General features: G+C 24.8%; 3 protein-coding genes across 13 annotated transcripts in view; 1 reads left to right on the top strand and 2 right to left on the bottom strand.

The window, feature by feature from the left end:
- Positions 1-162: 162 nt before the first annotated feature.
- The window catches only part of LOC127283992 (putative ankyrin repeat protein RF_0381), a 316,254-nt gene continuing 289,311 nt past the window's right edge, over positions 163-27,105 (bottom strand). For 7 of the 10 annotated variants that reach the window (XM_051309225.1, XM_051309226.1, XM_051309228.1 and 4 more), the window contains 2 exons: positions 12,582-12,732; positions 4,627-7,432 (listed from right to left, as the gene is read on the bottom strand). In XM_051309225.1, the coding sequence (XP_051165182.1) occupies positions 5,498-7,432; positions 12,582-12,584 (1,938 nt within the window). In that variant the 5' untranslated portion in view covers positions 12,585-12,732 and the 3' untranslated portion in view covers positions 4,627-5,497. Of the gene's footprint in view, positions 1,646-2,645; positions 3,229-4,626; positions 7,433-12,581; positions 12,733-12,802; positions 12,892-27,105 lie in introns of those variants that run through there. The other 3 variants (XR_007843415.1, XM_051309234.1, XM_051309233.1) reach the window with 3 other exon arrangements.
- Positions 12,951-20,748, top strand: LOC127283990 (protein arginine N-methyltransferase 9-like). Of its 2 annotated transcripts, XM_051309220.1 has the most exons (9): positions 12,953-13,139; positions 13,320-13,375; positions 15,514-15,695; positions 15,842-15,968; positions 16,067-16,468; positions 18,573-19,565; positions 19,689-19,827; positions 19,893-19,985; positions 20,240-20,748. In XM_051309220.1, the coding sequence occupies exons 3-9, from the start codon at positions 15,533-15,535 to the stop codon at positions 20,576-20,578; spliced, it is 2,256 nt and encodes a 751-aa protein (XP_051165177.1). In that variant the 5' UTR covers positions 12,953-13,139; positions 13,320-13,375; positions 15,514-15,532; the 3' UTR covers positions 20,579-20,748. The 2 variants fall into 2 exon arrangements, with proteins under 2 accessions (XP_051165178.1, XP_051165177.1); XM_051309221.1 differs by lacking the exon at positions 13,320-13,375 and having other exon boundaries at positions 12,951-13,139.
- Positions 22,152-26,227, bottom strand: LOC127283997 (serine hydrolase-like protein 2). Its single transcript, XM_051309242.1, has 2 exons — positions 25,940-26,227; positions 22,152-23,153 (listed from the first exon to the last, which is right to left on the bottom strand). The coding sequence occupies exon 2, from the start codon at positions 23,117-23,119 to the stop codon at positions 22,220-22,222; it is 900 nt and encodes a 299-aa protein (XP_051165199.1). The 5' UTR covers positions 23,120-23,153; positions 25,940-26,227; the 3' UTR covers positions 22,152-22,219.

Raw genomic sequence — 27,105 nt, 5'->3', positions numbered from 1 at the left:
AAAAGCCCCAAATCTTTTTAGATAAGTTTAATTTATATATAATATTTAATTATATGTATAATATATTTTTACATTTTTTATTTAAATATTTTTATATGAATATTATTAATTAAAAACTTGTTAAAAAAAAATAATAATAATACAAAATAATAATTTTAAAAAAAAATTTGTATTAACAATATTTTTAATTATTTATTTCATTGTTGACCTGTTTATTAACCAACTAACAATCATCTGAAAAGAAGAAAAGAATATCTTTTAAGATGGAATTGTCGTTATTGGCACTTATAAATGTCGTGATATATTAAAAACCTTTTTCATAACCGTTATAAAAAATATATAGAAGAATATTGCAAACTTCAGAATGTTGAGCTGCAAGGTTCATTAAAGGGTTGTATAAATATTAAAATATTCGCTCTGATTTCATTTTAGTTGCGAATGTATACAAAAAATTTAATTAGGGCGGACATTTTAATTTTTATAGAACCCTTTCCTGAACCTTGCAACTCAATAATCCGAAGGTCGAACTTAAATTTTTCCAATAAATAAAAAAATTGAAAATAACATTTTTTGAATAGGAATGTAATAATATACGTTTATTTTATATTTTTATTTATTTTCAAATATAAATATACAGAATATTTTATAAAAAGGTTTTTTAATCACTCCTACATTTGTAAATACCAATAATAACACTTTCACCTTCTCAGCATGATTTTCTCTCTTCTTCAGTTCGTTGAGTAGTAATCTGAAGATAAACAAGACAACAATAAAATAAACAAAAGGTTTTTAATAGTAAATTATGATAATAAATAATACTAAAAATAACAGTAATAAATAATATTCATATAAAACTAAATAAATAATGTAAAAATTATGAAATATATAAATAAATATTAAAAAATAAATAAAATTAAACTTATCTATCTAGAAACTTAGTTTTATTTTCAAAGAAATTCAAATGTAAATAAAAATTTAAAGTACTTTGAGCAGATACTTTTAAAGAAAAATTTGAAACTATAAATTATGTTTAAAACTTAACACTTTAATATTTCAGGAACAATCATCTGCATTTTTAAAGTAAATAAGTAGTGGTAAGTAATAGAAGTGAACAAAGAAAAGAAAAAAAGGGGGGATATATAGACATACATGGAATTTAACTGGAAACGACAGAGTTAAAATCGGGACTGACCATCGTTAACCGAAAGAAAAGGGACCGGTAGAAGGGAAAGTAAGAGAAGAACTCCACCAAAAAGAAGGACAGGAGGACGTGTCTGAAGAGGGAGGACTAGGAGGAGGAAGAAGAAGAAGAAGATGACGACGACGACAATTAAAAGAGAAATATATATTAATAAAAATTTTTATTCAATAAATGTTTGTTTTTTTATAGTGTCTCCTCTTGTCTGTTCCAAGGCCACTTTCTTGCACACGTGCCTCCTGTCCTTCATTTTGGTGGAGTTCTTCTCTTACTTTCCCTTCTACCGGTCCCTTTTCTGTCGGTTAACGATGGTCAGTCCCGATTTTAACTCTGTCGTTTCCAGTTAAATTCCATGGATTTCTATATATCCCCCGTTTTTTTTCTTTTCTTTGTTTACTTCTATTACTTATCACTGCTTATTTACTTTAAAAATGCAGATGATTGTTCCTGAAATATTAAAGTCTTAAGTTTTAAACATAATTTATAGTTTCAAATTTTTCTTTAAAAGTATCTGCTCAAAGTACTTTAAATATCCTAAATTAGAGAAGTTAAATTTATATATTTTTTTAAAATATTTATTTATATTTTATATTTTTACCATTATTTATTTATTAAGTATTTTTGTATGAATATTATTCGTATTTTTTTATTGTTAATTTTACTATTTTTTATTACTCATTATTTAGTTCTTAGTTAATAAACAAGTATAAAATGAAATAAATAAACAAGTAAAAAAAAAACATTCGAATGTAATCATAATTTTTATTACCTTTTCCATTAAATGCATTTAAAAATATAATAAATAACAGACAAGAAACATCTTCGTATTATCAATAATATTATACTTTTCTAACAAGATTTTAATTAATAATATTCATACAAAAATATTTAAATAAAAAATGTAAAAATATATTATACATATAATTAAATATTATATATAAATTAAACTTATCTAAAAATATTTGGGGCTTTTTAGATAAAGCGGACAAACTCCTTCTGTTGTTTTTTAATATTATTACTTTTAAATATTATTACTATTATTATTTTACTAAAAATCTATCGAACGAAGGAAAATAGATGAATATTTTGTATTAAATTTAATTACTTTGACGTCATTAAATTTATTACAAAATATTCACCTATTTTCCATCGTTCCGTTGATTTTTAATAAAATAATAATAATAGCAATAATATTTAAAAGTAATAATATTAAAAAGAAACATAAGAACTTTTAAATATTATTACTATTATTATTTTATTAAAAATCCATCAAACGAAGGAAAATAGATGAATATTTTGTATTATATTTAATTACTTTGACGTCATTAAATTTATTACAAAATATTCACATATTTTCCATCGTTTAATGGATTTTTGATAAAATAATAATAGTAATATTATTTAAAAGTAATAATATTTAAAAGAAACATAAGGGGTTTGACCGTTTCAAGTAAAATGTCCCATTTACAAGAAATTTATGGTTCAATTTTTTTTTGAAATTCATATGTAATCATTTAAAGTACTTTGATGAGATAATTTTAGAAAAAAAATTTTAAACTAAAATATTTAAAACTACCACTTTAATATTTCAGAAATAATCCTTTGCATTTTTCTAGTAAATAATTGATAAGTACTAGAAAGTTAACAAAGGAAAGAAAAAAGGGGAATATATAGAAATTCATGCAATTTAACTGGAAGTTAACAGAGTTAAGTAAGGAACTTTACATCGTTAACTTCCTGGAAATGGGGGTGGTATCTGGGATAAGTAATTGAGAAAAACTCACCATAACTCCGGACGTTGCTGGCACGTGGCTGATGGCCGACTGAATAGCCTCAGCGCTCAGCTGGAAGTTGCGCGCGACTGTGGATGTGGTGGGATACAGAATGCCAGGCGTTGATTGGCTCAGCTCGAACTGGCGCGCGACTGTGGATGTGGTGGGATACAGAACGCCAGGCGTTGATTGGCTCAGCTGGAACTGGCGCGCGACGCTTCAGGGGGCCGGGAGTTAGTGGAAGTGGCGCGCGATCCCCTGTAATTTAAATTTTCCGATGACGAAAATTTTTATTAATGGCTGCGAAATCAACAGAAAATATAAAAATTATTATTTTTGAGTTTAACAATGATAAATATAAATAAGAAAAAAATAATCATAATGAATGCACTGCATGTAATTATAAATACATACCATGAATTCATATTTATACTATATAAGTATAATAATTATCTATTACTTTCGTTATTTTAAATAAATTATTTACAGTTTTTCTTCAAATTTTAAATTGACATGCATAAGAATTCTTTAATTTATTTAAGAAATACAAAGAATTTATAATAAATATTTCATTTTTTCAAAGTGAACTGTGCTTGTTTGTTAGAAGCGATAATTTTAATTCACATTTTTATGAATTATTATTTGATAACAATTATCATTTTATCCATCAATAAAAATGATAAAAATCGAGATTTTTTCTATAAAATAGTAATGAAATAATAATTTAAAACATAAAATAAATATACATTTGCGAGATTCCACGTGAGATTTACCTATGACATTTTAAATTCGATATATATTTTTTTTCCATCTTTATAGAAAAAAAAGTTTACCAATTTTTTTATAAGAGCTTAAATTTTCGAGTTATGAATTTTTAAAAATCTGATTTTTTCAAGTTCTTTAAAAATATGCCCAATTATAGTGATATCTAACTCTAATAGTATTAAGTTTAGGAATTATCATAAAGATACAAAAAAGTTTTAGTTTTTCATCGACATTCAGAAATATTAACAAAAAAAAATTGTGAACTTGTTTGTAAAAAACAGCGATTTTTATAAGAAAATTAAATTTTTTTAAATTTAAGGGTCATTTATTAATTGCGTAAGGGTCCTTCGCGGGAGGGGGGTTTATAAAATCTTTACGTGGTCTCACGTCGGGGGGTGAAGGGGGTAGAAGCTACATATACGTTAGACTTCGCCAAGTATTTTCCATTTGTATTGTTGTAATTAATTTTTTAATTACATTAATATTCTTAAAAATTCACGTAAGAAGGGAGAGGGGGGTCCGAAAAATATGTATCCTTACATGGTGAATTTTTAAACAACTTGGAAAAAACAGATTTTTAAAAATTCATAACTCGAAAATTTAGAATTATAATATAAATATAATAATTTATTATAACTTATTTTTGTATTTATTAAACTTTTGAATAGGTAAATGATGAAAACAATTTTTAATTAATTTTCTTATTTTTAAATACATTTTATTAAACATAAGAACAGTAGAGACGACTGGAAGTCTAGTCATAATAAACCATTTATGACACCCTATTGTATTAGTTACCCTTCTATACCTGAATATCGAAATTATATAGTATTATTATTTAAAGTATTTGTTTATGTTTCGTTATGATTTAATATTGTAAGGTTGAAATCAAATTTACATTGATTGAAAAAATAACAGTTTTTAAATATAAAAACTTTTTTCTTACTACTTACCTACCAGTAGACACTAAATTTATGCAATATTAAGTATACAAAAAAAAATTTGAAACCAATATAGACTAAAAAATTTAAAAAATAATAATTTTATTACAGTTTTCCTAAACATTTAAAATTTATAAAACTAAAAGAAAGAAATCGACTCGCACAGATTTGTTCCGAAGTTAGTTCTGAATTAGAGGGCACAATTTTTGAATTTACAAAAAAAAAATTAAAGAATAATTTGATTTTTATTTAAATGTTTTATGTAATTGTGATTTATTTCTTCCTCTAACGTATTAAGCCCCAAATACAACAAATAATTTACGATGTTTTAGTTTTTATTATGTTTATTCTTGTAATATGTTATAATAATAACAGTATTCTACATTTTTTTAAATCTTGGAAAACTATCATATTTTATATGAATTAAATAAATGAACATTTTATTTTCACATTTTATTCAATGAAATAAAATCTAGTCGATTAATTGAGAAGCGAAATAAAATTAAATTTACTGAAATGAAAACTAGACCAATTAATAAAAAAATAATAGTAAACATAAAAACTTGTTCGAAAGAAAATTCCATTAATAAATATTTCGTTTAAATGTGAAATAAAAAGTTCTCCCTATTTGGTTTTGAGACATTTAATTTTTTTAATATTTAAATAGTCTTAATTTTGATTTATTTTGTAAATTTTTAACATTTTACACTATAGAATTTTTTTGTACATTAACAAATAGAATCAAATTCTATATATATATATATATATATATATATATTATCTATTCAAAGTAATTTATCTGCTATTATCTAAACGTGTACTTAACGCTGACACGTTAGAATTCGTAAGTCTCTGTTACTCAGGTATTTGAAAATTTCTTCAATACATTCATTTGGTAACTGAGAAAAGTTTTTAAACAAAAAATATAAAATTCTATTGGCATGCTTAAGTAACTCTTTTCTTTCTATGCCATTTCTGAAATGACTTTTTAACAAACTAGCGTATATTGGAAACTTTGTATCATAATCATATGTATCTAAAACACGTGCTAAATGTTCATTTTTCATATACGTTGACAATGAGTTTATATTTTTTTTAAAAATATCATAAAATGAAATGTTGACTTTATTAATCATCAAACTCTTCATGCATGATACTTCTACCTGACATTTATTTATAAAATCATTGTATTTATGATTTTTCCTTAATGATTGTAAATTTTTTTTACTTACATGTAGATTTGCGGTTTTTAATTTAATTATGTGATGTTGAAGAGCTTTAACAATTAATTTATATCCGTATACATGATCAAGAATATTGTGCTGATAATGATAATATTCATCGTCAGATGAGTCAAAGGTGGAATCTTCTTCAAAACTATATTGCTCATAGATTGAATCTATCACACTTTCAGCGCAATCAAAAGGTGTTTTAAAATAATCATCAGTAATATTAATATCAGCACCATAATCCAGAAGAATGTTAACAATGCCATCATGTCCTTTTTGAGAAGCAATGTGAAGTGCTGTTTTGCCAGACTTATCTCTAGAGTTAATATCGACACAAAATGAAAAATTACTTTTGATTTTATCATCGACTTTGGTACCAAATTCTAGCAATATTATTAAAGTAAATTCACAAGATTTTTCAGCTGCAATGTGAAAAGCAGTAGTCCCATCTATTCGTTTAGCATTTACATTAGCGCCATTACTTAGAAGCAGTTTAGTAATTTCTTCTAATTCTTCAGATACAGCACAATGCAATGCTGTACTTCCATCTTTATGACAAGCATTAATATTAACACCATGATGCAAAAGAGATTGAACGATTCCTAGGTCCTCAGTCTCAATAGCAATTCTCAATAGCAAAGGATTATCTTTTACATTGGCTCCATTATTTAAAAGAAGTTTAGTAAGATTGTAATCTTTATTCTTAATAGCATAAACTATTGGAATATTTTTGATTTTATCCTCAGCATTTATATCAGCACCTTGTTTCAATAGATGTTCAACAAATTTTAAATATTTTTTTTGAACAGCAACATGTAATAACTCATTTGCATCTTCGGGGTTAACATTAAAACCATATTCTAAAAGAGACTCAACAATCGTTTTATATTGTTTTCCATTGCCATACACAGCAATTTTAAAAGATTGTCTATTATTTTTATTATTAATATCAGGAAAATACTTTAAAACATTGTTAACAAATTCTATAGATTTTTCTTTAACTGCAAGTTGTAGTATGGTTGTATCATTTTGTACTGGATCATCAATTTGTGCTCCATGTTGTAGAAGAAATTTTACAATTTTATCATAGTTTTTTTCAATTGCAATATAAAATAAACTTTTACCCTGAAAACTTATGTCTTTATATTCAGCGCCACGTTTTAAAAGTAATTCAATAATTTCTATTTTCTTTTTTTCAATCGCAATGTGAAGTGCAGTTTTACCAAATTTACTTTGATTAATTTCAGCACCTCTGTCTAAAATCATCTTAATAATTTTCATGTCACCATTTATAATTGCTAATTGAAGAGGCGTACTGTGAGTTCGTTTCGGTAAGCTGTTGACTCTAGAACCCCTCGTCAAAAGTAGTTTAGCAATCGCTAAATTGTTTCTTTCAAGAGCATCACAAAGTAAATGATATCCTCCTTTCCATGATTCTGAGTAATTCAGCCCATAAATATTGATTAATTTTTTTACTTCTTCTAGGCTTCCTTCACAAACTGCACGATTTAACTTACGGTGAACACTCTAAAAAGTGAAAGTAAAAAAAAATTATGAAAAACTTTTAAGCGAAAAAGCAAAATGAAAGAAATTAGGGTATCTGCAACGTTTATCGGATAGTTAGTGTTAACCCACACAGCACAGTATATTGCTGTAAGCTTACCTCAAGCTTACATGTAATTTTTGTAAGCTAACCCTGTAAGCTTCAGGTAAGGTCGAGGTAATATAAAAATGTCCGCCATACAGTAAGCTTACACAGTAAGGCCATAGTAAATTTACATGGCAAAGTCACTGTAAGGTTACAGTAAGCTTACACGGCAAGTTTTCAATGGTATCAATAAATAATTTTTTTTAAATATTTATGCGCAGTAGCTTTTTATGGCACTTACGAATTGCCATTATTGTTTACTGTAAGTTGATAAATTAATACTTTGTTATTTGTTAGCAATTAATGTAAGCTTACCGTGTAAGCTTACAGTGCCCCTACCATGTAAGCTTGCCATGACTTTACCATGTAAGTTTACCATGGCATTACTGTGTAAGCTTACTGTATGGCGGACATTTTTATATTACCTCGACCTTACCTGAAGCTTACAGGGTTAGCTTACAAAAATTACATGTAAGCTTGAGGTAAGCTTACAGCAATATATTTTGCTGTGTGGGAAAGGGGGAAATAGATGTAGAGCGATTTCCTAATTGCGTGATTAAACTTTTCTGAAACTTTTTTTCAAAAACGTTTTTCTCAAAACAACTTTTTTCGAAATTGTGTACACTTTATCTCAAAAGGTTTTTAATCAATCATTCTGAAATTTGGCATTTAGTTTCATTATATAAATACGCTCTATGTGAACTTCAATCTTGCACAATATTTTTGTTTAATTTTGGTTTTTGTTATAAAAAAACCGCTGCCAAGTTGAAGTATGTATTTTTGTGTTCATTCCATGAACACTTTGCTTCCTCATGGAAGCATTTATCCTCATGGATAAAGTAATCGTAAAATGTTCGTTAATAGGTCAAAAGATGCGTCTTGAAAATCTCTACAAAATGAAACTAAAAAAACTGTAGGTGTCATAACATTTTTTTAAAGTTATGAGCAAAAAACGATTTTTTATGATTTTTAAAATGTCAATAACTTTGGATAAAATAATCGTAAACTGTTCGTTAATAGGTCAAAAGATGCGTCTTGAAAATCTCTACAAAATGAGACTAAGAAAACTGTAGGTGTCATAACATTTTTTAAAGTCATAAGCAAAAAACGATTTTTTATGATTTTTAAAATGTCAATAACTTTGGATAAAATGATAGCAGATTGTTCGTCAATAGTTCAAAAAATGCGTCTTAAAAAACTCTACAAAATTAAGTAAAAACATCCCAACTTTCAAAACATGTGTTTCAAGTTATGGGCAAAAAACGATTTTTCAAAAATTTTAAAAGTCAAAAAAAATATAGTTAATATGTATTAATTTGTCCCAAAGTTTTCTCATTTTATGTCCCCAAGTGAGATCTACAATTTAAAAAAAAATTCAGCCCTAAAGCTCTTATAGAATTTGAGATATTTATGAAAATGTAATGTATATATACACACACACACACACATACGGAATGACATTTTCTAAAAATGTCATTTTTGGATTCCTGAGGTCAAAAAACATAAAGATATGTCAAAAAAATGAGTTCGAAAAATTTCGCGAAAACAATACTTCCTCCATGAGGAAGCAATAGAATAAAACAAGGAGGGGGTCCTTTATGTTTATTTCATAAACATTATGCTTCCTCATTGTGTGAAGCAAAAAATTCGCTTTCTCGTGAAGGAAGCAATGAATTTGTCCAATTCAATTGATTGAATTAAAAAATTTCGAGTTAAAAATGTTTTAAATTAATTAAATTTTTTGAAAAATAAAGAAAATTTTAATTAATTTTGAGTGTAACATAAACTTTATATATACGAATCGATTCGTTTTAATGCAAGGAATACAATTATTTTATTCATCAACTTGAATTTAAAAAAAACACAAAATTTTTTAGCTAAAATATGAATTTTCGATTTTTCAATTTTTATTAATTCTCAAATTTTAAATCAAATCTATACTTTATATATACCAACCAATTCGTTTCAATGCAGGGAATAAAATTATTTCATATATAAACATGAATTTAAATAAACACATCATTTTTTAGCTAAAATGAGAATTTTTGATTTTTTAACTTTCTTTAATTCTTTAAATTTCAATCAAATCTATACTTTATATATATCAATCGATTCATCTTGACATAAAGAAGACGATTATATTATATATTACCTTAAATTTTTCGATTTAAAAATTTTTGGAAAAAAGACGATAAAATTTTTTTTTTGGGTATTTTTAAAAATCCTCTCGTCATTTTTGAGAGATTAATGTGTTAAATAAGCCTACCAAATTTTATCCAAATCCATTAAAACCTGTTAAAGATATCGTGTTCACCAAAACGATCCACACACACATACACACACACATACATACATCCGGACAATTGATCAGGATCTCATATAACATGTTTCTATATAGAGGAAAATTTGTTTTCACTATTTTTAAAAAGTTTATAAACGAAAGGACTACATAGCTTCCTCCACGAGGAAGCAAAAATTGTAAAAAATTATGTTTTTTGTTCACACCTCACAAAAAATTGGTAATTAATTTTTTTTTTAATGGAATTGAGGTTCACATAGAAGATATACATATAAAAAAATATATTCTTTGTATAATTAATTTCAAATAAAAATTGTGCTGTCCACAATGTACACAATGTACGACAGCAGATATTATTAATTTTTGGTGAAAATATTTGAAAATTATCAGAATATACTCTCAAATGTAAGGCATTTTACGTGTAATGTTCTAAGTTGGAAAATTGATTTTTCGAAAAAAAGTAAAACTTGGGGAAATTGTTGTCCTATCTGATAGTAAAATATCCCCAAAAAAAATGGACCGATTTTAGTGAAAATAGCAAATTTATGTTTAATTATAGAAAATCAAGGTCAAAATTGAAAAATTTTTAAAAACAATATTCACCATTGAAAAGAGCATGAAAAAACATTCAAAAAACATACCTGCCAAATTTTTTTTTATTGCATTTATAGACAACAAACATTCAAATAATAGGCGGTGTCAGGGAAAACTGATAAAATTGACTCCTCTCTATCTCCCCAAAAATTTTAAAAAAGTTAAAAATTATTTTGGGGATATTTTACTTTAGGTACACGGAGAGAAAAATCTGCCTTTTATAGTATAGAAAGGTTTACATTTAATGCACAGAAATTTTCTATGCTATATAGACATGAAATTTGAGTAATTATAGTACAATCGTATGTCTTTTTAGCATGAAACTTGTCTATGCTAATAATGTTTGTCATATAGCCTCTTATTACATACTTATTATACTTTTAATCCAACGGCGCCATGCGAAGATCGCACATAACATCATCCTACTATGTTTGCATAAGTTCTATGCTTTTTCGGGGATAGACTCTTGCAACTGGCGATTAGGCCACGCCCACCTTTACTTAATTGGAACTGCCCTAATCGCCAGTTGCAAGAGTCTATCCCCGAAAAAGCATAGAACTTATGCAAACATAGTAGGATGATGTTATGTGCGATCTTTGCATGGCGTTGTTGCTATTAAACTACATGTTTCGTACTATAGAAGCATATATACTATGCTTTTTTAGTACGGACAAATACTATCCTAAAAATTCTCAAATCTTTGCTCTATTAGTATGAAAAGTTTAAAGAAAAATAGCAGCAATCTATTTCATACTATAAAAGGCAGATTTTTCTCTCCGTGTACCATTCTTCTTAGTTTTTTGTTACCTACAACCTCTAGTACAAATTTTATTGTTTTTTTTTATTATTTGTTTTATAAAGTGTAACACAGTATTATATCACCAACAGAATAAAAAAAACTAAGAGGATCGATTGAAATTATGTGGCAGCTAGAGTGTCCACCGATTTTTCAATTGTAGTTTTGAGAAAAACGCGTTTAAAGTTTTCTTAACAGTTTGGTCGTGATTAACAATGATAATTGAATAATAATTCAAATTAAATTAAATTGTAATAATTGAAATTAAATTTTTTTCTATTAATTAATTCAAACTATATTGTACCATAATATCATAAATATAAAGGCGAGAAATGATAAAATTATAATAATTTAACATACTCTAAAGAAATGACAATTCCTTCACATTTTAAGATGCAAAATGGCTGAAAATCGCAGATATCGTATACTCGTGGCCAAATATGCCTACACTTTTTTTTATCCTTTTCTAGCACACGTGTTGCCATGACAACAGATGCGTTAGAAAAGGACAAAAAAGTGTAGGCATATCTGGCCACCAGTGTACATCATAACATTCGCAATAATTTTTCTTTTATTCTCATTACTTTTTACTAAATTATTACCCTACTGAAAATCCCTGTATAAGATCTTGTACAATTTCCTGTACAGGATAAGCAACTGAACTTGTACAAGTTCTGACCAGTTCCTGTACAGGAAAATGCATACGAATTTGTGTGAGATCTTGTACAAGAAAATGTACATGATCTTGTACAATTTCATGTATAAGTACTTGTACATGAACACGTTCATGTTCTTGCACATGTATAGTTTTAAAATTTTTTTTTTTTAATAAAATTTGAGATTTTGATAATTTTTAACCACTAAGATTCGTAACTCATGCATGCTAAAAACTATTGCGCAGCTGTAAAGGTTAAAGTAAACTATTGCGCAGCCTTTGAAGTTTTTAATTTTTAGTAAAGAAAAACATGAATTAACATGTGCAAGAACATGGACGTGTTCATGTACAAGTACTTATACATGAAATTGTACAAGATCATGTACATTTTCTTGTACAAGATCTCACACATGAACTTGTTTCAAATTTGTATGCATTTTCCTGTACAGGAACTGGTGAGAACTTGTACAAGTTCAGTTGCTGATTCTGTACAGGAAATTGTACAAGATCTTGTACAGGGATTTTAAGTAGGGTTTTCTATGATTATATAAAGAAAAAGTTTTTAAGTTTACAAAAAAAATATTACAAGTAAATAGAAAGTCGCATTTTTCTGAAATTATTAAAAAAAATTTGTCCGATAACCGGTGCACTTAGTCTATGTAAATTTTATTCTATTATACGTACCATAATAATGTTTTATAATTATTCCAGTTGACAGAGAAATTGACGATTGTTGACGATTTTCACTTGAGAAGTCTGTTGTATATTGATGTTGAGGTGGAAATTCTTCACATATATTCAGTTTATTTCAATCCAGTCCACTGTCCTTATTTATCTGTAACGTTACAAAAAATATAATTAGAAAGTATTTCTTATATGTGTATTTTTATTAAATTTTTAAACACCTTATGAAATAAGAGGTCTGCTCTGTATTCCCGGGTATAAACGACCTTAAAAACGTAACATAACGTTCCCATCCCTGCGCAACTGCAACACTGTGGTCATGTGAACAACACAATATCAGCCATTTTCGTTGTTTACTTCTTGATCTCGAAATAAAAACACCGGTGCTGTTTATATTTTTTTCGTAAATAAAATCTTAATTTAGTTTTTTGCAAGTTCCGTTTATTGTTTCAATGTATGCTAAATGATTCAATGAATCAACAAAGATAATATTAGATAATATAATTTCAATGACTTTCTTTTCTCATTGAGTGATTACTACAAAAATTTAATTTATAGGTTAGAAAACATTCAATTATTTATACATTTTCAAGTGTTTAAATTAATTTGTCCTTCTGGAAAAGTATTCTGTAAGACAAATTAATTAATAATAATTAATTGTGAACTTTTGCATGAAAAGTGACCCACTTTGTTGAAAAATTTATATTTTTGTTTTGATTTTGTAAAAACATTCTACAGGTTTTCGACATTCGACACGTCGAATTATGCAGTTTTTATAATTTTTTTTTGATATTGTGAGTATTTCATTTGTTTTTTTAAAAAAGAAAAAACGCCCATTTTGTTGGTCCGTTAAAAAAATCGTGAATTTCTGTTTTTTTCGACAATTTACTATAATATTCTACAGGTCATTTAAAAAGAAACTAAGAAAACCGTTTCGAGATATTATTATGTTTTAATAAATAAACAACAATTTGCTCAAATAAACCTACATATTAACGAGAAACATAAAAAAGAAAACTGTGGTGCTTTAAGGTTATATCGACTGCGCACATTTTCTTTAAACATTAATTGTGAAAAAAATATACAATTTAAAGAAAAATTAGTTTTTTTTCTATTTGAAAATTTAATTTAATTTTTAATAATTATTATAAATATAAAAACAGTTAAAAACTAATAACAAAATGATATTAAAATTATATAAATTTAAAATTAATAATTTAATATTAATATTATTATTATTTCGATCATAACTGTTTTTTTTTATTTATTTATATTTGTTAAAAGCAATGTTTTTAACCTTATTAAATTATTCATAATATTGTTTGACTTACCATTTTCTTTTGTTTTTCAATCACGATGCTGAAGTACGCAACGTTTATGATCAACGATTAGAAATCAATTATTTTTATTTAACACGAAAAATTATAAAATTGTTTACCTAAAAAAATATTTTTTTTATAATTTATTGATTAATAAAAACTACAATAAGAAATATTTTTTAGGCAAAGAATTATAGAATTTTTCATTTTAAAAAATTATTTCTTTAAAAATCGTTTATCATAAACGTTGCGTACTTCAGCTTCGTACTTCGTTTTCAATTGAATTGTAATGAATTAAGTTTGAGGCTATTTCATGATTTTAATATTATTTATTAAAAACTCATTTAAAAACGCAATAAAAAAAATTCCTTTAACAGAAATGTGTAAATGAATTTACTTGATTTTTTTTTTATGAAAAAAATTTAATTTCGAAAAATTGGCGTTTATCCCCTTTTGTCATTCTACCCTTTAAATATAAGTTAATGTTGGTAATATTCAAATAAGAAAAAAAAGGAGACTATTTATTTCCAATTTCTATCCTTTCAAAAAAATCGAGAAAATAATTCAACTTTAACCAATTAAATTATAGAAGGCATTTATTTTCAAATATAAATACAATGAGGTATTTCATGTAAAATGATCAAGGTGAAAAACAATTTTCTCCAAAATAAGATAATCTGTACATCTGTGAGATGATAATTCATCGCAGAAAGAATTTTTTCATTTAAATCAAAATTATTAATTTTCCAAATTTTTTGACTTCCTTTCCAATTGGTAAAATGAATTTTTTACCAAAGATATGAAAATTAAAAATAAATTTAACTTTTTTTGAATAAAGATCCCTGTAGAAAAAAACACAAAGCTGAAGTACGCAACGTTTATGATAAACGATTTTTAAAGAAATAAATTTTTAAAATGAAAAATTCTATTATTTTTTAGGCAAAAAATTATAGAATTTTTTATTTTTAAAAATTATTTCTTTAAAAATCGTTTATCATAAACGTTGCGTTCTTCAGCTTCGTAAAAAAACCCGTTTTTGTTTAAAAAAGATTGTATCTTTCAGTCAAAATAAGTCAAATTTATTTATCATTTTTATTTTTTTTTTCAAAAATGCATTTTTTATCAATTGAAAGGAAGTTAAAAAATCGCAAAATTACCCTTCCTCAGTTAATATTGGTCTGAATGAAAAAATTCTTGTTTGCCTTGAATTATCATCCCTTAGAAGTGTAACTTACTCAAGTTTGGAGGAAAATATATTTTCACTTTGATCACTTCACATGAAATCCTTCAAATAGAACACAAAATTTTATACTATCAGTGAATAAATTCTATTCTCTTAATTTAAATTAGTGAAATTCATAATTCACTAATTCATATTAGTAAGAATTTTGACTAACTTTTAGTAAAATATTACTATTTGATTAAGTAGTTTTAAATATTTTTACAAAAGTTTTAGTAAAAAGTGACTTAAAATTAGTGAAAATTCTTACTAATTTAAATTAGTAGCTCACTTTTAAATAATTCAGATTTAGAGAGTATTCTAGATGAAACACAATACTATTTTAATCGAATATTTTTCGAAGGTATACTTATCTCTTTTTTTGGATTTATAGATTTATTTTATTGCTCAAAATGCAAGCTGAAGTAAAAGCAATAGTTCAACAATCATTAAAAAAAGCTCGAGAACATGATTCAAGAGGAAATGTAGGACAAGCATACGCTTATTTTACAGCAGTTGTTGAATTGTCGCCGGAAAATCGTTCAACAGTGGAAAAAGAATTTACAGACGTTTTGTGTGAGTTACTTATTTCTATTTTTTTTTATAACCAATAATTAAATCCTTTTTTTTATGTTTCTACATTTATTTCCACTTTCTATTTAGTTTTCTTAAAAGAAGAAAATATTTATAGTTTTTTTTTTTATTTAATAATTAATTTTTAGGCGAATGGGGCATGCAACTGGAACAAAATAATCGAATGAAAGATGTTATAAAATGTTATGAACATTCTTTAGAACATTATCCAAAAAATTCGCGAATGCTTAACAATTTTGCTGCCCATCTTTTAAGGTAATTGAAGAAATAATTTTATATAAATTGAAATATTTTTTAAAGAATCTATAAAAAAATTAATTTGTTTATAAATTTGAAAAAAAAAACAAAAAAAGGAATGAAGAACCAATGAAGGCGATAAAATATCTTAAACAAGCTCTAGAGGCAGATTCAAATTTTTTACCAGCTGAGAGAAATTTACAAAATGCTTATAGTATGGCAGTGGATCGTTGGCATTTTCCAATGCTAAATGATAAACAGAGAAATCATGCGTTCGACAAAGCGATAAGAAAAAAAATTGCACTTGGATATGATTTGGTACTTGACATTGGTACTGGCACTGGTTTATTAAGTTTATATGCACAAGATGCTGGTGCAGTGAAAATTTTTGCTTGCGAAAGTTCCTCGACAATGTCGGAAATTGCTAGAAATGTATTTCACGAAAATAATGCATCGGCGGTAAAATTAATTTCAAAGATGTCAACGGATTTGAAAATTAAAGAAGATATTCCTGAAAGGTTGGTGTGTTCAATTTTTATTCTTTTACTATGAATTAAAATTTACAATTCTTTTTTCTTTTTAAGGACTCGGAATGTACGACTATTTCGACTTTTTTATAGTTGTATAAAATATGTCGACTTTTTTTTAAATTTTACTTAACAGGCCTCGAATTTCGACTTTTTTTTACTTTTTTTTTTTTACAAAATTTTTAAACAGTTATTTAAAAAAATTTTAACTAAAATTATTCTCTAAATTAATTATTTTAAATAATTTGAATGAAATTCTTTACAAATTTAATTATATTAAACTATTTTCAATTCAATAATATATTATTTTTAAAAAAGGTTATATAAAATTATAAGATAAATTATTTTTAACTTTGTAAAATTTTACAAAGTCTTTTCAAATGCAATTATTTCTAAAAATTTCAACTGTAATTTAACAAACAAACAAATTAACTCTTTAAAAATTCAATTATATTTAATAATTTTTATATTTTTTAAAAAATTCAATTAAAAGTTTCAAACAAAAACTCTAAAATTGAATTGTCAGAAATTTTAAAAAAAAACCAATTGCAGTTTAAATTTAAAGAAAATTTATTTCAAAAAATCTTCTGCAATTCAATTATTTAAAAAAAATTTAATTTAAAAATTCGTAAAACTTAATTATTGTCCGACAATTTTTTAACCATTAAAACTAAAAAGTATTCAAAAATTTTAAATTGGAATAAACTGCTTAAATTAGACTTCAAAAAATTTTTAAAATGGAACTTTAAAAATTTTTTTTAGAAATTTGTTCTACTTAATTAAAATTTAGAAAATTTATTCCAAATAAATTATCTTGATAATATTCTTATTAATGAATTAATACAATGAATTTAATGTCTAATAACATTAGTTAATTAAAGTAAAATATTTATTAACTAATTATTAAATTAATATACGGGCTTTGCCTGTATATTTTCAATAAATAAATAAATTTAATTAAAATAAAAAAATCGACTAAAATGACTTTTTTTGTGCCTTAAAATCCATCCGAGGCCTGTAATTATTCAAAATGAATATTTAATAATAATAATAATAATAATAATAATAATAATAAAAATATATTTACTAAGAATTAAAAATACCATTTTGTAATTTTTGTTTTTTAATGTAAATACGACTGTAGCTAATTTTTCACGACTGAATTTCGATTTAATGCTTGTTGTAAAATTGGGATGCAAAAATCATTAGTTAGAATTTTCATTTTATGCAATTTCATTTGTCAAAATTATTTTTGAGCCCAATTTTTATTTGTTCGAATTAGTATTTTATTGAATTTTCATCGAAACGAATTTTTATTTAACATAATAGGCATTTTAAAGAATTTTTATTGGTTAGAATTTCATTGCAAATTTGTTCGAATTATTATTTAATATAATTTTTATATAACCGATTTATCATACTACAGAATTTTGACTTAACTGAAAAATCATTTAACAGAATTTCTTGATTGAATTTTCATTTGTCCGAAATTACAAATGGCCAAACAAACAATCGACAGAAAGATTTCGGCGCGATTTTTAAATTTAACCAATCACAATTTTATAGATAATTTTTAATTGGTTGATTTTAACAATCGCGCCGAAATCTTTCTGTCCATTGTTTGTTCAGCCATTTACAATTTCGGAAAAATGAAAATTCTATTAATTAGAAATTCTGTTAAATGATTTTTCGGTTAAGTAAAAATTCTCTAGTATGAAAAATCGGTTATTGGGAAATTATATCAAATAATAATTCGAATAAATGAATATTCATCTGAAAGAAAATTCTATGTAATGAAATTCTACCCAATAAAAATTCTTTAAAATGCCTATTATGTTAAATGAAAATTCGAGCAAATAAAAATTCTGACAAATAAAAATTCGAACAAATAAAAATTCTGTAATATAGAAAATCGTTTTGATGAAAATTCTGCAAAATACTAATTCAAACAAATAAAAAATCGGCACAAAAATAATTATGACAAATGAAATTCCATAAAATAAAAATTCTAACTAATAATTTTTAGAACATAATCATGCGTCCCGTAAAATTTTATCCTTTTTCAAATTCGATCATTTTTCTTTTCATTTTACAGAGTAAAATTAATTGTCACTGAGACATTTGACGCAGGTCTTTTTGGTGAACTTGTGGTTCCAACATTAATTGATGCGCACGAGAGACTTTTATCTGATTCCGGTATTGTAATACCATCAAATGCAACTCTCTATGTGGCTGCAATTGAATGTGAATATATTCGATTTCATTCGTCAGTAAGATTTTGTAATGCTCATCATTTTGGTGAATTAAATTTCAAAAAAATATCACTTCTACCAGATGAATCGTATTATGATACGGAAAATTTACAAAATGTCAAAATTTCACACATCACCGAACCACGTGATATTTTACATGTTAATTTCAATGATTTCAATGAATTATCATGTTTCACTGTGGATGGTGTAAAAAATTTAATACAAGTTGAATGTCGTTACGCGGGAATAATTGACGGTCTCGTTGCATGGTTTAAATTACATCTTGATGAAGAAATAACAATAGATTCATCGCAGGGTAAATCGTGTTGGCAAATTGCCGTTTTTCCCTCGATACCCACAAATTGTGAGCAAGGTGATAAAATATTTATATCAGCCGAAATGGCATCAAATAAATTGAGATGTTGCTATAAACGAAATCGTTGCGAGGAAATTGAGGAGGAAATTATTTTTCATGTTAATAAAGAAGTGATTATGTTTTTAAATGATACAAAATATATTTCGTCATTGATACAAGAAGCATTGGAGGAAAATGATGAAATTGAAAGTATATTGGACACATGTCCTTTTCCAATTTATGGATTAACGGTGATGAAAAATAATTCTAATTGTAAAATTTTATATTATCAAAGTGATGATTTAATGTTATGCACATTTATTAATAAAGTTTTCGAGGATAGTCAAATAAAGGGAGAAATTCGATTTATCAACGATTTCAGTAAAATTCGTTCCAAGCTCGATAGAATTTTTATTCATAATTTTGATATTAAGGGAGAATTGAAGGATTGGGGACAGGAAAGATATCACGATTCTTTTAGGTAAAATTGTTTTTTGTTTAATACATTTTATTGTTTATTTTTTTTCTCCAAAATTTCTCTTTTGATATTTGAATTTTTCTAAGCTATTATTTTTAAATTTCATCTTTATTTTTTCGTTTTTAGTTGTTTACTAAATCCAAAAGGAAATTTACTACCGACTAAAATTTTTTTAATGGGACAATTAGTATTTTCCGAGGATTTACCTAAAATGGTTAGAGTTAAAAATTCGAATCTCCAAAGATTTAACGCCAGTTCGGAAAAGGTTATTTACAATTTTTTTTCATTTTTAATAAAAAAAATAGTATTTTAATCAAATATATTTTACAGAATTCTGACGATGATAATTCTTGTGAAAGTAATCCAACACTTTTGGATGAGAGTTCAAATTACAAAATCGCAGAATTTATCAACGAGTACCAGGTAATTTGGTTTCTTTTTTTTCATTTAATAATTTAGTAAAATAAAATTCTAATTCTCAAAAAAATTGTAAAATTTCGTAAAAATTAATCAAAATTTTTTGAACATTTTAATTTTATGAAATTATTCTTTAATTCCTTTTTCAAAAGAATATTTATTTATTTATTTATTTATTTAAGAAACATATAGATAGAATATAATTAAGAATATAATTAATTTAAAAAAAAACAAATTATAAAAATATCTTAATTTTACAGATAAATCAGGTATTTGATTTAAATTCAAGTCTTTATCAGCATGAAGTGGTGTCAGAGGTGAAAACACTTTTGGAAATGGATGAAACTGAAATACGCGAATGTGTTGTAAATTTTGGAAAATTTCAAACTACAAAAAAATTGCCAAACGCTTTGCTAGTTTGGTTTAGAATTCATTTGTCAGAGAATAATGTGTGTGAGACAAAAAGGGACGATTCATTCATGAATCATATGGCAGTGGTAATGGAGGACGAAATTAAAAATTCTGTTCAACTTGACAATGAAGTGATTATTAAAATTCTTCAAATGAGAGATTTAATTCGTATCAGTGTAGGAAGGTAGGACTAATTTATACAAAATTTACAATTTTAATTTGTAAATTTTTTCAATTACAAAAAAAATGTTCTATTTTTTTAAATTACAATTTACAAAAAATGTGTTTTTAATTTTCAATAAAATCATTTATATTTCCGTCAAAAGATTGGAAATTCTAAAAAAATTTTTTTGATTAATTTATTGGAATAATTATTTTTCCTTCCGCAATTTCATAAATTTTATACATCTTCATTTTAATAATGTAATAATTTTTATTTATTTATTTATTTAACAAGGTAAACGGACTTAATAAATTCAAAATGTTTTATATAAAAATTTTAATTTTTAAGCTAAAAATTAATTTCATTCTTTAGGTAAAAATTTTTTTTTTTTGTGTAATAATTAAATTTAATAATTTTATTTTAATAATCTTTTAATTGCTAATGATTTTTAATATATTTAGGTACTCAACAATTTTTTAAATAAATATTTTTATACAAATATTTTTTATTATATTAAGTTAACAAATTTTCAATAGCAACATTGACACTGAAAAATTTATTTACATTTATTTTCAAATAAATCAAAATCCTTTCTAACATGCCTATAGAAATCTTACATATTTTAGCGTTTTAACATGTTTTTGCAATTTTAACCTTAAAAAAGGGTTATTTTGCAATTTTAAGCAATTTTTTTTTGAATTTTTGGATATATACCTATAAAATTACTCTTCTTTTGAAAAGTTACTCAAAAACAATTTCTTTTTACATCCAAACTTTTTTTCCAATTTTTTAATAATTTTTTTTTGCTATTTATTGCTGTTTTTCAAATTTTTGGTTACGAACGTATAATATTGTACCTAATATTTAATTTTAATTGAAATAAATTGTTTTTAACTTAAAAATTTTATCATTTCTTATTTCAAACCTAAACATTTTCTATTGTATTAAGTTAACAAATTTCCAATAGTGACACTGACCTTGGAAAATTTATTTTCACTTATTTTCAAATAAATCAAAATTCTTTGCCGTATGCTTTTAGAAAATCTTACAAATTTTACCGTTTTAACATGTTTTTGCAATTTTAACCCTGAAAAAGGGTTATTTTGCAATTTTAAGCAGTTTTTTTTCGAATTTTTGGATATATACCTATAAAATTACTCTTTTTTTGAAAAGTTACTAAAAAACAATTTTTTACCATTTTTGTAATGGTTTTTTTTTTTGCAATTTACTGTTGTTTCGCTTAATTTAATAAATATAAGAAATTGTCATTAACTATTACATTTTTTCCAAGTGCATTGTGTTTGTTCATTAGAAGCGATATTCTAATTCAAATTTTTATGAATTATTATTTGATAGGTAATAATTTTCATTTTATCCTTCAATAAATTTTAATTTTATAAATACTTTTCTTTTAAATGAAAAATATAGTTTTTTAAAAATAAACTCATCATTTTTAAAATAAACTTAATACTTTTCATTAGAAAAATTTTATTTTCATTAACTTGTAAATTTTATGAAAATTGTTTTTTAAATAAATTAATTTATGTTTAAATTAATCATCTTACATTTCATTTATTAAACTGGGAAAATAAATAACATTCTTTGCTATTTTAGAAAAATAATATTTTTTCTATATTTAAATATTTAAAAAAAAAATTTCGAATATTTACAATTTACTAGGTAGATGATTATCCAGAAAATTGGCAATAATTGTCGCCACTCTTTCTGGATGATTATTATGAACATCGTGATTTCCTTCGACAATAACAAATTTTAATGTTTTAATTTTTTTCAAAAGACCAAGTCCCTCATCTAATCCAGGAATTTTTGGTACCGCATTCACATGAATTGACGTTATTATAAATAGAAAAGGCAATTTAATACGACTATAAAAATTTAAATATTGTTCAAGTGAAAAAAGTGGTCTCAAAGTTATTTTTAATCTTGGATCACGATTATATTTATATTTATCACCAATTTTCGTCACTGCCCTCTCAAATAATGCATCGGCAGCTAAATCATTTAAACAATGCATTCTTTTGTATTTTAGTGCATAAATCACATCATCGTATGAATGAAGTCTCGTCGATGTATCGCGATATATTTCAATGGCATTTTTTTGTATTTCCTGAACACGTTTAAAAAGTTTATCACCACTATAATCAGATGGCAGACCTAAATCGAGTGTTATCATTTTTTTCACACGTCCCGGATATAGTGCCAGGTAAAATGAACCAACTATTCCCCCAAGACTGTGACTGAGATAAATAAATTCTTTCCATCCTAATGATTGAACAATAAGTTCAATACAGAGAACGTAATTAAAAAAATCAAGAGGAACACCCGCGGGAAAATGTGATGATAATCCATGACCCGGTAAATCGATACAAAGGTAATAAAATCTTTTGGGAAGTAGAGGAATAAGTCGATTAAATGAACCGGCATTGTCCAGTATTCCATGAACAAGGAGAATTGGATAATTTTTAGGTGAACCCCAGGCTTTGGCTGCTACATAACCCCATGGAACTGGAAAACGAAGCTCCTCTATTGGAATTTTGTCAGACATTGTAAAGATGTTTTTTTTACTTTTTGTTTTTATTCTGAAACAATTTATTCTAATTTCAACAGCTAGTGGAATAAATTTCGATTTTCATTGCAAGAAAATCGACGAGTCAAAAGTAGTTTTTGAAAAAACAGGAAAAATAGTTTAACCCTTTAAAGTCTTTTTCAATGTAATAAATTATATAGGAGCAATAAATTAATTACAATTTTGATTTCAAAAAATTTTTTAAGATAAAACATTCTTTTAGACAAATTTTATTTCTCTAAGTATCATTTAAAAAAAGTTTTTATGTAACTGAATTTATAGGTCATTGAATTATTATTATTATTTAACAGAATTTCATTTTACATAAATCGTCTTTACTTAACTGTTTATTTAAAAAATTTCTAATTTACCCCAATTTTAATTTATCAGAATTCTTATTCAATTTTAAGTGAGACGATTTTTTAAATGCAAGAATTTTTAATTCAGAAAATTTTAAAATTGACCAATCAGAAATTATAAAAAAATTATCATTTGTCAAATTTAAGATTCACGCGAAATATTTCTGTCGATTGTTTGTTCGAACATTTGCAAATTTGGTCAAATGAAAATTAAAAATTTTATAAAATAAAAATTAGTCAAATTTGCTAAATTAAAATTGGATTAAATTAGAATTTTTTATAATAAACAGTTTGGTAAAATGAAATTCTGTTAAATAATAATAATAATAATAATAATAATAATAATAATAATAATAATAATAATAATAATAAATAATTCAATTACGATATTGTTTTAATGAAAAAAAGTTATAAATGAAAGAAAAAAATGTTGCATTAATTTGTTAATGCAAATATCTCGAAAAATATAAAAAAAAAAATTGAAAATACATCTTAACATATAGTTGAACAAAAATTTGATTTTGTTTTTCTCTGACTTTTCCCTGATTTCCAGATAAAATTTAAATTTTTTCCCTGACTCTGATGAAAAAATTTCAAGAAGTTTTCAATTGTAAAAAATTATGACAATAATTTTTAAAAGGAAAAATTTAAACCAAAATTTTCAAAAATCATAATTTTCGTAGCATTTTTACAGGCCTCAGATCAATTTTAAACTTTACTTTAGAAGGTCAAAAAATGTGTAAATTTCAGGAATTTTTTTTCTCAAACACATTGAAATAAATTGATGTGAGATTTTGTGGATGTTTTCTTAAATATTTAAGCCTTTGAAATATAATTTTTTCATTAAAAAAAAAATAAAATAAAATAAATGTGATATATATAACGCCTCGCCTTTCTATAAAGTAGACCCCCCCCCCCCTTAAGGCATTAAAAAGTCGTTTTAATCAATTTGCATTAGAAGAAAAGTAAAAGGAAAATCGAATTTTTAATTTTTATTAAATTTAATCACAAACATTTCATTATTATTAACTATTGTTATTTTTAGTATATATTAAACACATTTTATTAATTCTTAAATAAGAATAATTCTCACTAAGATTTTTTAGAATTTAGAATATTTCAAAATTAAACGAAAACAAATTGTCAAAATTTCTAAGAAAAATTTAATTTACATTTTTTTAAAAAATAGTGGAAAGCTGATAAATAAATTATTTAAATTTAAAAAATCAGATCCTCAATTCAAAAAAGTATTAAATAATTAAGTTTTGAAGATTTAAGATTTTGAAAAATAATTGAATTTCTGAAGATTATAAATTTAAATTTTTGTAAATTTATATTCAAAATTATTAATATCTCTCAAAAAGTACATAATTAAATTGTAAAGAATTTTTAATTGAAAAATGTTTTAATAAATAATTAAAATTTTTAAAAAACTTGATTAATGAAAATAATTTAGATAATTGTAAGAATTTTAGAAATAATTGAATTTTGAAAATTTTTTTCATTGAAATTTTTGTAAATTGTTTTGTTCAAAAATTAAAAATCTTGCAATTCGAGGCCTGTTTTTAGAAATTCGAAAACTTTTCAGTACTTTTAATAAAATTCTATGACTTTTCCCTGATTTCCCTGACCTGTGGCAATTCTGTTGATACGGCTTTCATCTGGACTTTTATTTTATTTATTTATCTAACAAACTAACGAGAATAACTTTAATAAATTTAAACAAATTTTTTTAAAATAATTTCTTTGGAGAAAAACGAAATAAAATATTTTTGTTTTAACTTTTAATATTTAAGTTTCACTTCTATTTTTATCTTATCAATAATTTTATTGTTGTAAATAAAGCTACTTTTTATTTTTATACAATTTAAAAAACCTGTTTTCAAGAACAAATTTCAAGGTTAAAATACAAGTAGTTTTGTAAAACAGAACATAACTGTTTCATTATCTTTTGTTTTTTTGTAATTGAACGTATTAATTATTAATAATTTTTGTAATGAAAAGGCCTAAGTACAGTTTTTTTTGGATATATATTTTTTATTAGAAATCCCAACTAGTTTCGAACGTTATATTTTGTTTCATTATCAATTAAAAACATTTTTTAAATAGAATTAACTTCAGTTTTACAAAACTTGCACTATTTTAACTTAAAAATTCGATATTGAAAAAACAGATTTTTTCAAATTGAATAAAAATAAAAAATAATTCGTCCACCAAATGACAATCTTTAATAAATTATTATAAATATATTACATGTATGTAGTAATTGTTATTTTAATATTAAAACAATAACTAATAATTTAATTCATTAAGTTATTCAGGACGTTGAAGGGTTAAAAATATTTTTGTAATTTTTAGAAAAATATTGAAATTATTTTGAAAATCTGCAATTAATAATTTAATATATTTAATTAAAAAATTTGTAAAAGGTTATAATTACCGGTTTATGTGGATTTTTAAATAAACAACAATATTTCAACGTGTAAAATTACTTAGAAACTTTTTAATAATAAGATATTATTATGCTTTTTGTTTCTCCACTTTTGTAAGAATTTTGATTAATCATGCTGATTAGCATGATTTCATCCAGAGAAAAAAATGAGCTCTGAACCTTAGAAAAATGATTATGTCCAAAGGTTTGCGACAAACAGAGAAGGAATTGGAAATAATTACTAACTACTATTTCTGCACTTGATTAATCTGATCGTATCTGTTTGTGTTTGTTTAATAACGCAAGGATGGGTTATAAGACTCTGTTCGCTAATTATAAAACGTAATTTACATTGTCTATGTATTATTCGTAAGAATAGTTAGATTACGTTTATTGCAGGCACCACAGTTCTGCCAACTATCGTAATAGAGCGGGCTCATTTGAAATAATAATCTCATTGCCATAAGAGAATTGTCTTATTTTGGCACAAATTTCAAAAGATCAAATTCCATCAAAATCGAATAATCATTTTACCGAATTGTTAAATGTTCAAATAAACAAAATATCGAATTTTGAAAAGTTCGAATTACTAAAAGAACGAATTACAAAAACATCGAATTTTTAGAAATTTGAATTATTAAAAGTTTGAATTTTAAAAAGATAGAATTGTTAAAAATTTGAAAATTCGATCAAATAAATATTCTAAACTTTTAGAAATTCGATATTTTGGTTATTCGAACTTTTAAAAATTCGATATTTCGATAAAATTGCTATTCGACTTTATGAAATTCGAGGCCAAAATAATGGCGCACTCACACCTTTTTTGGCTGCCTGCCTGCCTGCAGGTTACCATGGCAACGCACGAGTGTGAGTGAGACAGAAAATTTGAATATTCAAATTTTTAAATTTTCTGTCGCACTCACTCTCATGCGTTGCCATGGTAACCTGCAGGCAGCCAAAAAGGTGTGAGAGCGCCTTAAGGTGACTCGGCGGTAAATTCAAAAATTAAATGAATCAACCTACACTAGAGTCTCCGAAGAGAGGACAGGAAGAGCCTTGGACCTCTCTACGGAATTCGTCCTTGACGCCGAAAATTGTAAACACTCCAGGGCCGTATATCGTATCACAGAGATGTGTTTTTTTAACAGAATACATTCTATTACATATCTAAAATA

This window comes from Leptopilina boulardi, unplaced genomic scaffold (assembly GCF_019393585.1).
Source record: "Leptopilina boulardi isolate dan_hultmark-lab unplaced genomic scaffold, ZJU_Lbou_2.1 LbouV2_316, whole genome shotgun sequence".
Lineage (NCBI taxonomy): Eukaryota > Metazoa > Arthropoda > Insecta > Hymenoptera > Figitidae > Leptopilina > Leptopilina boulardi.
This window is presented reverse-complemented; position numbering and strand designations above follow the sequence as displayed.

What these genes read in the sequence shown, in the direction of transcription:
- LOC127283990 (XM_051309221.1), top strand. Translation starts at nt 15,533, where the DNA reads ATGCAAGCTGAAGTAAAAGCAATAGTTCAACAATCATTAAAAAAAGCT. An exon ending in TTTGCTGCCCATCTTTTAAG is followed by an intron (nt 15,969 to 16,066) that starts GTAATTGAAGAA and finishes AAACAAAAAAAG; the next exon opens with GAATGAAGAACCAATGAAGG. An exon ending in AATTTATCAACGAGTACCAG is followed by an intron (nt 19,986 to 20,239) that starts GTAATTTGGTTT and finishes TTAATTTTACAG; the next exon opens with ATAAATCAGGTATTTGATTT.
- LOC127283997 (XM_051309242.1), bottom strand. Translation starts at nt 23,119, where the DNA reads ATGTCTGACAAAATTCCAATAGAGGAGCTTCGTTTTCCAGTTCCATGG.